The 18,248-nt window shown below is 41.4% G+C and overlaps 1 protein-coding gene across 4 annotated transcripts in view; it reads left to right on the plus strand.

The window, feature by feature from the left end:
- The window catches only part of PLCB1 (phospholipase C beta 1), a 331,098-nt gene that overhangs the window by 90,070 nt on the left and 222,780 nt on the right, over positions 1-18,248 (plus strand). For all 4 annotated transcript variants that reach the window (XM_033055240.1, XM_033055241.2, XM_033055243.2 and 1 more), the window contains exon 3: positions 3,177-3,245. In XM_033055240.1, coding sequence (XP_032911131.1) covers positions 3,177-3,245 — 69 coding nt within the window. The remainder of the gene's footprint in view (positions 1-3,176; positions 3,246-18,248) is intronic.

The raw sequence follows: 18,248 nt of genomic DNA on the forward strand, positions 1-18,248 counted from the left end.
GCTCCTGCTGGCTCTCCTTGACCCAGTTTTGGGAGGTTCTGTAGTTGATCCTGCTCTCAGCCTGCCCTGCTGCTGGCTCTCTAGGAGAGCTCTCCAGTGGTACCCAGGAGGATTCCTGCTTTGTAGCTGGGGTTATGTCACAAGCACGTTCCCAAGGCACCGTGACTCAGCTGGCATCATTTTGGGCAGTTTAAAATAGAAGTGAGCCAGATCCTCAGCTGGTATAAATTGGTGTTATTATATTAAATTCAGATGGGCCTAATTACAAGTGCTCAAGCAGACACTGAGGGTTGCACAATCCATTGCTTTTGAGTGTGTGCTCACCCATAAAAGTGAGATTGCACAATGCAGCTCTCTGAATGCATCTGTCTCGGCTGCTAATTGAAAACAAACATGGTAGGATTAATAATTCACTGCTCCAGAGTTTTTGTATTATGAATGATTAGAGGGATCTACCACTTGCATTGAGAGGTGTTACTCTATTGCAGGATAAAGTCCCAGCAGCAATGACTGGAGGTCTCTAAACAGGGAAAAATAGGATTTGCAGAGGATTTGGATTTTTTTCTTTCCACCCCTGGTGCTATGGCTTCCTTGCCCCCTGAAACACAGAGTGCATTTTCAAGCCTGGATGGAGGAAGTCATTAACAAAACTCCTGATTCTTTAGGAGGAGGAAGGCTTGAGCTGTTTTGCTGCACAGGAAATTGGGCATTTCTTTGGCCACTGCTCAAGTGTGTTTTCCCTTTACAGAAATCTCCCCACAGTAGGGAAATAGGCAATTGTATTTCCTCTGACTTGCAAGAAAGTTGATCTCTGCCCTCTTAATTAGTTCTTTAAAAGATGAAAGCAAGTGCCTGGGGCAAGGGAATTCCAGGAGGTTCTTTTGAACCAAAGTACTAAGAAAGGGCCCATTATGAATTTTGATTTATCCAAGCTCCACTGAACGCTGCCTGCAGAGGCACTTCCATGGATGCAGGTCCTGCTCTCAACTACTTAGATTAAATGATGTTGTCAAATAGGGACAGAAGGATTCTGGTGCTAGGATTACAAACCCTGTGTTCTCTGCCAGAGAGGTAACAGGGCACGAAAGCCATGAGGTGCATGTTTGGGGATCAGTTTTCCTACAGCACTTGCAGCTGGGCTGAGCCAAGCAGCCCCACAAAACTCCACTTTTGCCTTATTCTTAGACTGTCCTTGCCAGATCTTGCATCCTCAGGTGGTCACATTTTCTGCACATAGCCTGGTGGCATGAAAGCAGTAGCTAAATCAACCCTATGCCTGCTCATCCTGTGTCTGGGAGGATGCAGATCTTGACAGGGTTGGTCAGGTCCTTGGGAATGCTGGTCATTGCCTTTCCTTTTTTTTTTTTTTTTTTTGGGTCTCTCTTTAATGTGTGTTATTCCACTTAAAAGGGTCTTCTTATGTTTGTGTTACAGGAGGTCTAGTTGTACTTTTGTAAGTGACGAAATTACTAATTCTGTTCTTGTTATTCTCTTTTTTTAAAAAACCAAAAACCAGAAAAATAAGAAAAGCTTTTGAAATTCACTCTGTGTGGCTCAGAATCCCTGTGTAAGATCCATTTTTCTTCAGCATATTTAATTTCCCTCATGTGTTTGTCGTTAAAGCCTTTAATTTTAGTGCTTGTTGGCCCTTTCAGTAGGGGAAATCTAATTTTTATTACTTGATCTCTGTGTGCCTGGAGCTTCTGTGGAACATTTCACCATGAGCTTGAGACCACTTTGGGGTGTGGGAGTTTTTTGGTGGTGTAAATAAAACTCTTGTTTCCTACCTGAATTCTTGCTCTGAGTGTGATAAACTCATATGTAGCTCTGCCATATTCATTATTTTCATTCCTGCCAGGATCTTAATGGCCAAAGTTAAAAGGACTCAAAGCCCTCTGATGCACTTAATTGTAAATTGTTTTTATTTAAAGTTTTACCTGCACTGTCAGAAGAGTGCTTGTGTCTATTTGCCCTGAGTATTAGTGTAGTTTGGGTTATTCTCATCTTTTATCACTCTGCCAATGCTTCTAATTTTGGCAAGTTTTGATTCTCTTGTCCTCTTTCAGGCAAGTGAAAGCAAAAAATAACCATCTTGAAAGTGCAAGTTACCTCTAAACAGGCTCCATGAAGAGGGGGGAAAGTGCTCATGAAGTTCAGCAAGTGCTAGAATAGAAGGGAATTGGGATTGCTATGGGGGACAGAAGGAAATGTGATAAATGTGCAATCAGGAAAATTTGTTGGTAGAGTTTGTCTCGGTAGAAAACAAAGATCTGCATGAACAAGTAGGGGTTGGTTCCTTAAAATGAAAAACAAATTAGGATCCCAAGTAACCTTTGGCATAATAACATGTCCATCAATTTATTTTTTGCTCTCTCCTTGGAATTGAAAAGAAAAGGAGTAGTGGCTTTGTCCAGCACAGGTTTCAAGTTCCCTCCATAGTATTTGCAGTTACTGCTCTGGAAGGCTGAAGTGCTTGGAAGTGGTGTGGCTCTCCCTGCAGTGTGGTCCCACTCCTGCTGTTGTATTTCAGATTGCTGCTGGCAGCAGGGAATCACACTGCTCCAGCATCCATCCTCCTTCCAAATGCTCAAATCAGGGAAAGGGCATTCTTCATATTACTTGTGTGCAGGGGAGGGCAAGAATTTGCCCAACAGAATCTGTCAGGATGTGCCAGCTTTGTTGTATAACTCAGGAGTAGCACACAAGCTATGAAATGCCTGTCAAAAAGTGCATGTGTTTTACTGAGCAGCAGTCACTGAAATTGCTGGACCTTGTTATCATTACAGAGATAACACTTCTTGGGTTTATGGGCACTTTCCAAAGTGTTCTGGCAATAATAAAGCAGGTTTTCTATTGCAGAGGCAGGGTTTTCTGTTTGTGACAATGCCTTTTGTCACACTGTGACAAGCATCAAAATGCTGAAATTGTATTAAAAGGATTAAACCAAAAGCACTGCAGCTGCTATCTAGCAATTCAGGAAATCAGTTTGACTCTTATGGCTTCTATAAAATCTATAGGAGGTCTGTACAATATTGCTGTTGGAATTGCCTGGGTGCACCTTAGATCTCCTAGAAGCTGATGTTTGGACAAACAGATGTGGCAAGTGGGACACTGATAACACAACAAGGCTTCTTGAATAATGTAATAATTACTTGTGTTGCAATTTTTCCTTCTAGGAGACTGAGCTGCTGGATATCAGCCTTGTCAAAGATGCCAGATGTGGAAAACATGCCAGAGCTCCCAAGGTAGGAATTGCTGTGTGCTTCCTTCTTACATTGATGACCTAGATAAAAAAGAATGGGAATTATATGCAAGAATTAAAAAGGAAAAAAGTTCCCTCAGCTAAAGAGAAGTATTTTGCCTTTTCTTTAATGCTGTTTTTGTTGAGGAGTGTTGGGCTTCTTGAGCTGTTGTCTTTGGATTCTGTGTGTAAAATCCTGCTGGAAGCTCTTCTGGCAGTGCAGGAGCAAAAACCTTGGTTTGTCAAGGTATACTTACACAAGTTCTTGGCTTCCCTGATGGCAGGGAGCTGATACTTATTTGAGTCCATGTTGTATTTTGTGCTGGTGATTCTCTTCTTACAGTGCCTCCTGAGGCCAAGAAATGAGGATTTGAGGCTTTTTTAAAACTACTATCAGATTTTGGGATATCAGCTCCCTTTGGGTTTGCCCTGATGTATTGAGCACTCATTTACAGTCTCTACAGACAGTAGGCTGTAGATATAAGTTCTCTGTGGTGTTTTTGTTTGGGCAGACATAGCACTTCAGAGGAAAAACCCAAGCACTCAGCTTTGTAAGCAAGGGAGTGCCTCAGGGAATCCCAGGAGTGACAGGAAAAAATGAAATCTCCCCAGGGGCTGCAAAGTTTGGCCTTGTTGCTGCTTAGCCTTTGAACAGACCAAAAGAATGTTTCTCCTGCTCTCTATCTTGGGGGAGGAATATTCCTGGGTCTGCATGACCTCTCTTCCTTGCAGCCCTGGGCACAGCCCCAGGGGCTCCTCACCCCTGAGGGCAATTAGGAATGGAAAAGGTTGTTTTTTCTGTGCTAGAAAGCAGCTGCAGTTATCTCTGAACAGACTATTCATATTTGGTTTTCAAAGCTCTCCATGTAGTGCTGGCAGCATTTTAAAGGCTGAGTTATAATTGAAATGCAACAGAAGTATTTTATGACATCCACATTAATACCAAATGAGTTCACCATGATTAATGGTTCTATGATGAATAGCAATAAAGTATTAACAATGTCTAGAACATTATTTTAAAATGCTACCCGCTTTACAGAGGACATTCATGTTCTTCTAACAAAATGTTTTTAGCTAAAATTTATGCACAGCTATTGCCTTGGTGACTTTTATTTATTGGGTTACATAAAGGCTGGTTTTGTTAGAGCATGTTACAGGTTTGACAGCAGTGGCATTAAACGAAGGGTAGGAGAAAATCCCAGCTCTCAGGGTGGTGAAATGCACCACCTGTGTCAATGAGCTTGCTTTTTGTCATTGATCTGTGTGTGGGCAGCAGCTAAACAGCACCTGGGCTGGCTGTTGATGGCATCTTGCAAATGGTGTGAAATAAAAGGCTGCTTTTGGGGCCATTTGTGCCAGTTTTGCTCTGATCCGTGCTGTGGGGCGAGCAGAGGAGCATTGGCTGCAGGTGAGCAGTGTTACAAAGCTCTGTGTGTATCACTGCCACAGAGCATCTAAAGCTCAGCTTTAGAAGGCTTGGCTCCGAGTCAGGCAGTAGCAGCTGGGATTGCACAGAGGTTTCCAGTAAAACTCAGGAGATTTTGGCTGGAGAGAGAGCACTGGGAGTGGAGGATAAATCACCAAAGCTTTTCAGGGGCTGTTTTCCACAGCTCTGCTTCCAGCTGGGAGCACCCCCTGCTTTTATTATAAACCAAGAGACTGAGGTGATTTTTCTCTACATCACCCCACCACCTCTCCTTCTGCCCATGGTTTTGTACAGTTTTTATATTAGGGGACTTCTACCAGTTTATGGAAATTTTTTAATCTATTTTCAGAATTCTAAGAATAGATTTCACCCATGGGTTGTCATTAGAAACTTAATGGGAATCTTTAAACCCAATTTCTTGGATTTCTGATCTAGTGTGGCTTTTTGATAGAAATAATTGTCTTTTTAAACAAGCCTCGACTTCCCCATTAAATATAAAAGAGTAATTCCTTTTTATGTTTATAGTCAGTTAAGTTTCAGTAAGCTACCAGAATGTGTGAGGTGTGCCGCTACACAAAGCCAGCAGCAAGAACTGATTTTTAGAGGACTGTAGGCAGTTCTGATTCCCAAAACTCAGTTCTCATGCTGCATTCAGTGCACTGTCATGAGTATTCATTTCTGAAAATGGACTGAGAAGCACAAAGGGTTTTACTGTTTCTTTTTCTGGTTGATACTCAGTTTTCATAGTATTCTTCCATAAGTCCAATCCCATATATTTTGAGTTTTCTTGCATGGTTTTTGCATCTTGCTGGGTTTCTCATCCAGCTGGTCTGGTTGCTTTCTCCATTCCCTCAAATGTTTAGCCTCAAAAATGCCCTTGAAGGTACAGAAGTGCAGTTCTCACCCTGCAGTCCTCAAGCAACGAGCTGAGAACACATTTTTGGGCACTAATGAATCTGTGGCTGCCCCTGAGCAGGGCTGCTGCCAGGAGGGCAGGAACTTGGGTTTCTAATGATGTAGAAAGGAGTTTTTAGTGGGTACCAAGGCACTTGATGCTTGGGAGATGAAAAGCAGTCTACTCAAATGACCCTGAGATCCTGAGAAGCTCCAGAATCGCCTTCTTTTTGCATGCTGTCAAGGATGGCTCCTTCTGTCTTCAGCTGCTATTTTCAGAAATGGTAACAGAGTTTTCCATCTCAATGCAATATACATGCAAAGGATGATTCCTTGGTAGAGGGGCAAAAATCTCAGGCAGCACAGAGCACTGCAGCAGAGCTCCACTGAGAAAAAAAAATGAACGTCATATTCTGATGGGAACAAGAAAAGGCACATTGTGTATGTTAGAAAAACGAAATTTATAAAGAAGTGAGGGAGTTATAGAATTATTATCATGACTTTGCTTTTTCAGTTTTATTAGAATCAGGTAGGAAAGGGAGTGAGATGAATTTTGAGAACAGGAGAAAACCATTATGATGAAGCAATGTTTTATTTCCCTTTATTCTCACATTACCTGGTAAAACTCTGTCAAGCTTTGGTCTGATGTGCAGTCTGAGATATCTTTTTCTTTGTAAAGTTCAGTGGCAAGGTCTGCAAAATAAAATAACACAAAATGTGCTTTTGTACAAGGAGGCATAGGAATAGCTATGAATATTCACATGCCTTCTGGAAGTGCCTCTTTCAAGTGTTGGTGCTCTTTAAAGGCAGCTGTAGTTAAAAATGTCAGGCAGCAGTAAATACTGAGAAATGAATGGTGGCGAAAATTTGGCAGCTGCCAACATGCTCACAGGACTAGGGAAGTCACACTTTTTACCATCTTGTATTTATTTTAGCCAATAACAGTTTCTATGGAAACTAAAATCTTAAGCAACTATTTGTGTTTTTACTAGTGAGAAGAAATAGCAGGATGACTTGACATGGAGAAGGAAATAACCCCATGGTAAATGCTCATATCGAAAACTTTTGATGCATTTGATCAGTCTGTTTTCTCTCAGCATCCTGTTTTCCCTCATAAATCATTCAGCAGGAAATGAATTTCTTAAAATAACATCTGCTGTGAAACCTGTAGGAGATGAAATTATGAATGATAGAATCACTCTCATGCCAAGATGTATTTAGAGAGTAATCCCCAATTTTAAACAATCTCGTGGCTCCCCCGCCCCAAGTTTTCTCACTTTAACTAGCAAACCCTACAGAGAAAAATAATTCAGATCTTTGAATGTCAGAAATTTGCTAAGATCCCAACTACTATTTTAATATCAGCACCAACCTCTCTGTATTTGGTGACTTTTACTTGAAACACTCGAGTGAAGTGATTTTGGATGTATCTCAGTTGTAATCTAGAAGCTGCTGTGGCAGGTTTGCTGGCTTCTAACACATCTATAGAGGGAAAGCAGCATTTCTTGAACTAGGTGAGCTCAGGAACTGAAAGGAAAACTAGCAAGGAAAGTCTAAATAATGATTTAACTGGAAATCAGGTGCTTTTGGAGGAAATGAGGATGTGCCAGTCTATTTGAATTGTCAGAGCTCTCAGTGCTTACCTCATCTGCTGCGTACTCCATGGCACAGAGTCAGTAGGACTGACAGCCTGTGCAGGGACATTTACGTTGAGTTTAGTTACACCCTGGTTAGACTGCCTGTGGGGAATGGCAGATTTATTGGGATTTTTCCTTTTTGTGTTCTCAGTCCTTTCCCTTGAAAAGCCAGCAGTGTCCATGGAAGGCACAGGACAGGAACACACCTGCTGCCCTTTGCACCTCTGGCTTCTGCAGCTCTGCTGGTCTCAAATGCTGCTGTTGCTGTTACTTTTGTCTGCTGGTAGAAATGCACCCTGCTTTCCCTTCAACAACCTTGATGCTAAATTAGAAAATGTAAATTATGCCCAAGTAGTGTTCTATTTCTGCCAAAAGGAAATAAAAATGGAATGTGCACGCAGCTCACCTTCTTCCCACTCACCTTGGAGATAACAGTGACAGCCACAAACATCCGCCCCAAATGTGTTTGTTCTTTTACATAACTGCTTTTTTTTCCATGATAATGATTGAGTTGCATAAACATTTTGTGTAGATTGGGTTTTACTTTTTTATGGAAGGTTAAGATGAATTTCTTTGGATGGTATTTGGCCAGTGCTCATGCTGTTAATGGAAGTGGTTCAGATGCCACCAGGAGTGTGGGAGCTGTGGGCCCTGAGAGTGAGGGGTTTTTTTCCTTTGACCCTCCAATGGCCCAAACTGGTGTTTTTATTTACAACCCCTAATATTTGGAGAGCTAGGACCTTTTCAGCAGTGTGTCATCCACTGTGTAACTTAGCCCTGTCTGGGCAGCTCACTGAAATCACTATTTACTAACATTCGGGACATGGCAGAAATCATAGGGCTTTTTCCAAGGATTTCACTATGAATCATTGCCAGTACTTAATTTTTTTTCCCCTGCTTGCTGACTTTGTCAGTTAGCTTTCTGAGCTGGTTGGTTTTGTACTTTGCTTTGTTACATTTATAAAGCCTTCATCTTCATTTTGTTTGCCAAAGTTCACAGTGCAAAGCCTGTAATAAGAAATTCCATATTTTAAGAAGCACAGAGGGATCTTACAACTGTGATTTTAAAAGCTGACATTTAAATTTGAAAAGGTAGGCACTGCTCAATTAAATACGTGATATTTAAGTTCCTGAAAACACCAGAAACTATCAGTAAAGCTGTGCTTTAAATGCTGCTGCTGCTTTTGAATAAACCTTTGTATGTGCATACTTTATTTTATTTTTCCCTTTGCTCCTTTTGGTATGACCAGTGTTGCTGCCCAGTAATCCAGGACAGGGATGTCTCATTCCTGCTTTCACAACTAATGATGTTCATGAGCTGAGGGTGCAGCCATGGCTGTCACAAACCCCCATACCCTGTCACTCATGATAAACCTCACCTGAATCTGACAAATGGTGTTTTTGCAGTGGCTGGCATAAAATTTTAAAATTGGTGGAATGGTAAAGTTATTTTGGAGGAACTTTTAACGATGCTAAGATGCTGACACTGCCTATCACTTTCCAGTATTATCCGTTGTTACCTTTTGACTTGCAGCAAGATCACAAAGTCTTGGGAAAGCACAGCCTTAAGTGTAGTACAAAAACAAATAAATGAAATTGCCATCTATAAAAATGAGTGCTCCATTTAGCCTCCCATGGACACTCAGTCTAGAAAGAATTTAAGAATTTTTTACTGGACAATGTAAAAGTACTCAATAGCTGAACCATGCTAGTTTTTCCTTTGGAGCCATAATCTCCACCCAGAAACATTTCATAAATATTAAAGTACATATTTCAGCAGTGGTGTGGAGACATCTCATGGTAGTGCAATACCTTTGAGCTTCAAATGTAGAATCAACACACTCAAGTGAAAATGTCACAGCTGATGCATCTTTCTGCAACTGTTTAGAACAAATGATTAAAATTTTCCTGGTTTATTGGAATCCAGCTTGGTGATTTGTCATTACATCCCTTAGCTTGTAAACAGCTGTTTGGAGAAAGCTGTCAGGTTTTAATTAGCTGCAAAGGTTTGATATGCTTGTTATCATCTGCATATAAATGGGGTTTTTGGAGTCTCCTGGTGGAGCTGAGGCTTTTTGGCCTGTGCATGTCCCAGGGTGTGGCTGTGCCCAAGCTGCACCAGAGACCTTGAAGGGACACAGCTGTTCAGCAAAGAGACCTCAACCACTATTACTGGGAAACATTTTATTAGGAATATGAGAGCAGGACCTAAAATTCAGCTACAGGTAAGGTCTAGAATGGGTCAAATGAAAACAGCCAGGGACCCATGAGAACCATAAAGCAGCAGAAGACTGCATTTCCAGGGCAGTGATATCAGTATATTCATGTGAAATCCATGTTAGCATCAAGCAGGAAGAAGACTTGTTTCTTTTGCTTTGTCTGCTGTGGATGTGCAAGAAAGTGGGCATGTGCATCCAAATATCTGCCTGGGTTTTTTTAATTCAGTAGCTTATTTCTGAAACTAAACAAAGCTCCCTTCCTATTTAATTATAAATAGGATTATGCTACCAAGTAAGACTTACAAATTGTTCATTTTTAAATAAGTCCTGAGCAGTATTTGTGTGGTGATAACAAAAAAACCCTTACAGCTGTATTGAGTGTGAGTTTCCTGTCTGTGGCTTTCTCAGCTCTGTCACTTCCCAAACTAATCCTAGTTAAATAAACAAAATTATCAGCTATTGCCACTGGGGAGTTCAGACACTGCCACTCCTGGGCTGTTAATGAGCCTTCCACAGGGGTGTTCCTACAAAATGGATGGCACAGAGAAGTAAATGGTTCTCTGTAGGCCAGAGCTGCAAGAACATTTTCTGAGGTCCAGAAGTTGGCTTAATGCATTTTCCAACCCTTTGTGAGTCACAAAAACAAACTGCAGTGAATTCCAGGTGAAAACTGCTGTGTGTTGACTGTTACACAACTGTGCATGATTTAGGAAGGTTTTTCTCACTGTGAATGGCTTGTGGATTGAGTCTTTGCAAAGAGAAGCATTTCTGCAGTTCCAGACTGGAGGAGTAAAAGTTGCATGGCTGCTCCTCATTGTGACTGACCTGCACTAGCATTGCCCAGAGACAGAATTAGGAGCAGTTTTCTGCATCTGGGTCTTTTCTTGTGGTTAATAGCATTTCAAGGGGCCAATACCCTTCATAATTTGGCTTTAGATGGTAAAAGGTCTTTGATTGAGAAATCTTGTTTGTGAATGTATGTCTGTGTGATTTTTTTGGTGAACAGAAAGCACTTTGGGCTGGGTAAGAAAGCAGGTGGATTAAATGTTTCCCAAACTTAGCCACTCTTGAGTATGAGCTTGCCTTCCTGCCCCTCAAGTGTAGGTTGAATTAACCAGCCTGAGAAGTGAAGAATTTTACAGAAATACAGACAGAAATCTATCAGAGCTCTGGAATTGTGGCATGTCCCAGGTGCAGAAAAGGACAATTCCATGCTGATCTTACACTATGTTCAGGTAGATCTCAATTTAGTTGGTACCATGGTCCTGAATTGCTAAACAATACAGAAAAAACCTGAGTTTGTATCTGTAGCATGCAGCAATCAGTTAAAATGCATGTTTTCCCTTTTGAAGGCATATTCCATATGATTCAGGTTGGTGAGCTTCTGAGTTACTGTTTATCTGGAGGAATTTGGATAAAGCACAGTTGCCTTACTTTGGAGAAGAAATCCCCTTGGCTGGAAGTTTCTGGCTGTGATATTTGGCAGTATCCAGTTTTTGTCTTTTGGAATCAGAGTGAACTCAGAGGTGTGATTTAAATTAGGGCTAGATGGAAGCTGATGTTTTCCCACCCTGTTGTTCACTGTTTCCATGTCTGGGGCTCATTCCCATCAAAGGAAAAGGATTTCCACATACCAGACTTCCAGTGGTGGTTAATTACCCTAACATCTGTTAAAAGAACATCTCTTTTTCATATTAGTTCCAGGAGGAATCCTAAAACAAGTGTCAGTATAACTTGCAAATACTAATGGATCATGAACTTGTTTGAATTCATGAAAGTTATGTCCAGTCCAGGTGCTAGGTCAGTGTTAAACATAGTTTACTGCAACTGGTAAATAATTGGATTAAAAAAAACCAAAAGTTCAGAGGAAAGGGGTTATTTCTGTTGTGTTGAAACACAGAAAAATTACTATCAACTCAGTCTTTTTTATAAGAAATTACTGACTGGAAGGTTCTGGTACTTCAGGGGAGCTGTGCTGATGGTGGGTCTGACTTGGTATGCATCCCATGCTTATTTTCCCTTTTCTGAAACCCATCCAATATTGATAATGCCATAACTGAAATTACACAAAGGTTTTTTTGTTCTTGTTGCTGCTTGGAGTTAACCTCCTTCCTCTGAGATTAATGAAATGCATTGAAAATAATTTATATGAGAAATTGTGTGCTGTAGTTGGGAATGTTTAGTGTAAATGGCCTCAAAATGGTGTTTGCTAATGAAGTGGCAGAAGCAGAACAACCAGGCTAGGGAAGGTCATGGTATAAAGGGGAAACATTAATCTTGGATTAATTTGCATGCTGTTAAAATGCTTTAAAAAAAGGACAAAACTGAATTCAGCTAAAGTGTCTGTGTTGAGACAAACAGAAGCCAAGGTGTGCAGGGGGAGTTGACAGAGCTGTGGGAGCAGGTCCCAGCCCTCCCAGGGCAGGAGGACTCTGCTCTGGCTGCTGCACAGAGCCACATTCCCTTCAGAGGGTTAAAGATCAAAGCCAACACAGGAAGGGTTTCTGCAGCAAATTTTGGTAAAAAGAGTCTAAACCTCCAAATGGTGATTTGGCAGTTTGGAAGGGAAGGCTCATTTAGCTATCCCAGTTAGCCCAGTTTTGCTGAGTTGTGCCTTGATAAGGACAAAGATCCCTTTCTTGCTCTGGCTCTGGGGATGTGCCCACACTGCTGCTTCCATGCCAAGAAGCCTCAAGCTGCAGCCCAGCAGTTTCCCCCTTCCTTCTGTGTGTACACACCCTCAGACCACACTGCTTTTGTAGGAGAGAATGTCACCTTCTCCAGAAATGTTTCTATGTTTGTCTACAGCCATGGACTGTTGCTACCAGGGTAGCGTGCAAGGTGCTGGACAGAGGCAGGAGGAAGGGCAGGACAGGAGCTTGTTTAGGTCTCACTGTGAATATTTTACAGGTCAGTGCATGGACATTTTCCAAACCGCTGCAGGGTTTTGGGTTTGCTTGGTTTTGGCTGAAAGAAGAGAAGTTCTTCTGGAGTTGCTTTCATGTTGTCCTTCAGAGTTTCAGTGCAGTGGCCCAGGGCTCTGGGGTGCTTTGGGAGCTGAGGCTGCTGATGCTGTGGAGTTGGAATATGATCAAAGTGTGTTCAAGGCCAGCTTGGATGGACCTCTGAGCAACGAGGTGCAGTGGAAGGATGTCCCTGCCCATGCCATGGGGGCAGGAACAATATGGTCTTAAAGGCTTCTTCCAACCCAAACAATTCTAGAATTCTCTGTCCTCGGTTGCAATTTCTTGTAACTGATGGGTTAATCATTGCACCATGTTTGTCCCTGTACTGAAAAGTGGCAGCACTCCTGCATGTTTCATAGGGACTATTGCTGCTGTGAATTCTTGTAGGTAGCACTGGATATGATCTAGCTGGTTTTTAAAACACTTCTAAGTTTGTGACCGTGTTTCAGTTGTGGGAAGTGATATCTTTTCAAGACTTTTTTCATGCTGCTGGAGTCAGGAGAGTTTCAAATGGTGGGAGGAGAAGTGGAATTATTTAACTGTTGCTTACATAATAAAAAAGGAGAATTTGAAAGCTGTGCTTAGGTCTCCTCATCTTTTGATGATGCTTGGCTTTTCCTTTTGGTTTATATTTAAAGTGTTCTCTGAAAGCATAATCACCTGATATTGCTAATTTAAATGTTTGTGTGTGACACTTGCAAATGATGTAATTAAAAGGAACCCTTTACTGGTGTTTTTAGGAATCAGATACCAGCTTGATTAAAACATTAAATGTCCACATGTTTGAAAGGTAGCTACTGTGTTTTCTACTTCAACTGAAAACTTCTTTGGGCAAATTGAGTGCCAAGGTAAAACTTCCCAGGCTGTAAACAAATGTTACACAATCTCTGTTAGCTTTCTACCATCTGGCAAAACCCAGCGATTCTCAAACAGTCTTGTGCTCCTCACAGCAGAGCTGTGCTTGGCAACATGGGAAGAGCTGCCCATAGCTGGCAGTGCTGCCAGGGAGGAGAAGGTGTGGTGGAGGAGCCGCAGGTTCTTGTCCTCTGTCTGTGTGCACCAAAGCAAACCCATCCCAGTGGGTACCTCCCCGTGGCTTTAAGACATTTCAAATTTGAGCTGTTTGAATATGTGGAACAATCTTCAGATTGAGTTCAGTATCTTTAAGCAAACGGAAGAGCTTGTGAGACTCCATAGCAGGGAGGACTAATGTGAACACCCCTAGTGCTCCTATACAGGTTTGCTCAATCCTGTTTAAAATTCCTGTAATAATCAGATCCTGCTGGGAGCATGGACAGGGAATTGCCTGAGCTAGGATTGCACATCCCATGAAAGGAAGTGGATTCCTGCCCTGCCTGATTCATCAAGGCACTTGGCATAGGCTCCAGAAGCCTTGGAGGAAGAAACTCTACAGTGACCAAGTATTTGTTTAGCACATCCAGGAAAGGTGTGATCCCAGGATAAGAGAACTGGGAGACAAAGTATCATTTAAAGAAAATTCTATATTAAGTAGCCCATAATTAAGATGAGTGATGAGAATGTAGAAGTGTTGTCAGCAGCTTTCCCCTGAGTAGGAATTGTGCCTGTTAGTCATGCAGTTTATCCTGATGATAAATTCAAAACTATTTGCAAGGTTATTTAGAGTGTGAGGAAAAAAATGTGTTTTCCTTTACTCTTTGAGCTATGTCAAATGTGATATAAAACTATTTGACCTACAGTTATTTCAATTGCAGTTGAATATTAGAGACATACTTAGAATTCTAATGTGCTTATAAACTAGAGAAAAAGAAGAGAGATGTTTTTATTTGCATGAAAATAGTGAGCCCCTGACGTAGATGCAGATGGATATTTTTCTTTGGGTGCACATTGTTTATTGCCCCTGGGAGTACAGAATTGAATTGCATGAATGCATAGTTCAGTCTGGCCAGATGAATGCGATACAGTTGCTCTACCTGCTGCAAATAAGAGAACTGGAGATTAAAAAAAGAAGTTAAATACTTGTTTTTTTCTGCTTTTGCGCATGGGCTTATGCTTGAGAATTGCAAGGGACACCTTAGAAGTGTTCATAGAGGCTCTGTGGTCTCAGCAGCATGGACACAAAATAAAAATCTAATGGCACACAGCAGAAGCCCTCCTTGGAAGCCATGTGCCCAGTTTTGCAGGGAGAGAGCTGAGGAGTGGATTTCATCCTCCCTTGCACCATGGAGACAGCTGTTTATACAACCAAGCCGTTTGAGAGTAGTGTTTGTCACAGGCTTTAAACCCAGAGCTTATTTACATCAATTGCTGCAAATCAGAGCACTTGGGCCAAGCCAAATCTATTTATAGGGCACTTATCAGTGTGTCACGTGTTTTCCAGTTCTCTGGATGGTAGAGTGAGGCCACCCCCAGTGAAATAAAGAAATGCTTTTCTAGCTGGACCTGTGAGCAGAGACAGCAGAAACACAAGGCTTTGTGTGCTGCCTCCAGTTCTTCGCTCTTCCATCAGTTTATGATTGCAGTTTGTGGAATGGATTGGTTTTGTTTGGGTTTTGGGATGTAGATGGCTTAGAAATGTCTCCAGGAAATGAAAAGGCAATCAACAGGCAAATCAGGAAAGGGGGAGTGGGGAGGAAAGCTGTATTTGTTATTTATTCTTGAGATGTGTAGCAGGGAACTGATTGGCTTCCTTTTACTTTTGCTTCAACTATAAAATCTTATCTTAAAAAGCCAACTTGAGTGGGCTCTGCTCATCCAGAGTCTTTTTCCCAAGTTGCTCCCAATACTGATTAGTGGATATAACAAAGAAAAACCTCATCACACTGCAAAAAAATCGGGTTTGCTGGTCATATCCTGTGTGTGTAAGAGAAAATAATGTGCAGGCTCAGAACAAAAGCACTAATGTTTGAAATCATGGCTGGGGAAGAAATATGATGGCTTATTGTGTTTGAAGAGCTTTCTTGAAATGCAGAGCTCAGTGATGTGGGCAGCAGCTGGCTCTGGCTTTAAATTCTTCTGCAAACCCTGGGCTGGGAGGGCACAGTTTAGTCTGGGCACACAGAGCAGAACCAGGCTGCTTCATTCATGGGTTGGTTTTCAGCATAATTCGATGTGTGTGTTCAGATTTCTTTGTATTTCTGCACTGGGAGTTTCATTAGAAGTTGTATTTTAACAAATGTAGAGTAAACTTTATTTCTGAAGCTTGAGAATGTAATGAGACAAAACAATTCTGATGAACTTTTTTAGCAAACAGCATCACAAGGGAGATTTGGTGGAAAAATTCAGTGTAAATTCATATTTAGTCTAAAATTCCATATTTTAGAAGCAGATATTGATTTACACATTTTGCAAATATTTCTGTTGGTTTTCTCATTTTAAGTACTTGATATCAGTGGAAATCATCTACATTTTGCTAGACCAGAGATTTTTTTTTTTTTTTTTTTAAAACAAATACATGTCTTTTAAATTTAAAAAAGCACAGAATGGGTATGGTTGTAAGGGACTACAGTGGGTCATCTGAGCCAAGCACAATCTTTTCTAACTGGAAATCTGTTTCTATTCTTTGTTTATTGATATATTACAGATAGGAGTGCTGTTACAAAGCATGAACTGTGCTGTCTAAAATAGACTTCTTTAGAAATGTGGGAAATTGTTTTGCCCATTTTTTAATGTGCCTGTCATCTGTTAAGTGACTTTTTCTCCTGAAGGAGAAGAGCTGGGTGGTGCTCACATGCCTTGTGTGGTAGTAATGAAGCAGCAGCTGACTGCAATTCTTTTGTCTTGGAGAGGCCACCACAGACCAGCCAGGGGAGGTGCAATGTGAAAATGGAGACCCCAAGTAGAGGGGCAGAGCTTTGAAATCACACTGAGATGTTGTGAGTTGGTGCCAGCCCTACAGCACTGCCATGGATTCTCACCCTGTGCCAGGACACACTCTGAACCAAGGCACGTGAGCGTGGGCACAGAGCACCAGGGAGCCCCCAGGGCCTGGGAAGCAGCAGAGATGTCTTCTCCAAATAGCATCTGGCAAAGCCTGGACAAGATGTGGGGGCAAAGAGGTCCTTGTGCAATCTTAGCAGCTGCTGGGTTTTTATTGGGAAACAGCTAAGCCAGGAAAAAGTCCAATAACAGCAATTAGTGATGCTGGTGCAGTTTCAGTGCGTTGATGTACTTATTTTTCTACTTTTTCTACGTCTGTATTTGCTTAACTCCTAGCTGGAATCCAAGCTGTTACTCCTTTGAAGGGGTTTGAAGTGCTGTGTGAAGCACCTTTGGTTACAGAGTTCAACTGATGTTGGATTATTTAAGAATCACAGAATCATTAAGGTTGGAAAAGAGCTCTGAGGTCTTTGAGCGCAAGCCGTGGCTGAGCTTTCACCATGTCAACCAGAGCAGAGCACTGTGTACCAAGTCCAGTCATTGCTTGACCAAGGATGGTGACTCCATCACCTCCCCTGGCAGTCCACACCAATGTTTAACAACCTTTTCCATTAAGAAATTCATTGATGTCCATTGATGTCTGGACCTGGTGTAGCTACACCCAACCCAGCAAAGCATTTTTATTTAGTGGCATTTAATTTTTAATGTTTCTCCCTTTCCTTTCAGAAAGTTTCTTGGTAGTTAGTTGTCTTTCTTGAAAATTGCATGTGAAGTCACCCTGCACCACGAGGTCAGTCCAGTGATGTGCAGCCTGCACCACTGCATGCCTTTGGTCTGGATCCTGCATTAACCTGTAATCAGTTTAAATGTGGTTTATAATCTATTTCCAATTTCATTCCTTTATCTAGGACATGTTTCTTTGAAGAACAAATTGCGTTTGACAGCACACTTCATGTTTGAGAGCTGCAATCCAATTTGTCTGATCCTGGAAAGCTGCTTCCATGTTTCTGTTAATGAAAACCCTCACGTCATCCTGCTGTCCAAACCAGCAGGAATGACCACAAACCATCCATTACCACTGCTCAGCATGTCCCAGCCCAAGCACCAGGCAGGTGGGAAGATGGATAGAAACAAATCCCTGACCTCCTGCCAGTCTGAGCTTCCCCTTCAGAGCATTGCAATCTAATTCCATAAATATTTTCATGTTTTTTCCTCTGTGTATTTAAAGCCCAGACCGTGTTTGCTTCTGTAGCTGATGGCTATTTATTGATATGATTTCAGAGATGAAAGAGCTGATTGAAAGTGAAGGATCAAGATATGTTATCTGCAGTACCATCAGTGTAGCCTTTCTGCCGTGCTTTATAATGAACTGCAGGCTGGCAGGCCCAGCATGGAGAGTGTTTGCAAATGTGTGTATGTTTTTTTTAAAATGCTGAGGAGCAGAATAGTTATTATTTTGGGATCTGTGCCTAATGCAATTTTCCAGTAGTAACTAAATCAGACAGTGCCCTCAATATTTGTTTGCTTTTTATGCAGCGAAGGAGGAATAGTGTGGATATTGTAAAATGGGAGTCAAACACTAAGCAGGAGCAGTATTTACAAAAGCATTTGTATTTGTGTTACTCAAGTATTTCTTCTCCATTACACGTTGCTAATGACCTTTCAAGTCCTTTCCAAGTTTACATTTCTTCAATTTTATGACTCTTATTTATTAAAAATAAACTTTAATTCATTCTTTCCTCCAACAACCTTTAAACTATGGAAGAGAGTAATTGTAATTCTAAGTAAATCTTTCATATTGGAATAGTAAATTGTTCTAAATTGATGTGCTGTAGAGCTTAACCTTGGTGATCAGTGAGGAGTTTATGTAACATCTCATCTGTTTCTCCTAAATCTGGGAGGAAAATCCTGACAGCCTTGTCACATTTGCTTTCCCTAACCTGGAATATCTCAATCTAATTGTGCATCTCTGAATCATCCCCTATATTTTTTTGGAGATACAGAGAT

The sequence above is a fragment of the Catharus ustulatus genome, chromosome 3 (assembly GCF_009819885.2).
Source record: "Catharus ustulatus isolate bCatUst1 chromosome 3, bCatUst1.pri.v2, whole genome shotgun sequence".
NCBI classification, from domain to species: domain Eukaryota; kingdom Metazoa; phylum Chordata; class Aves; order Passeriformes; family Turdidae; genus Catharus; species Catharus ustulatus.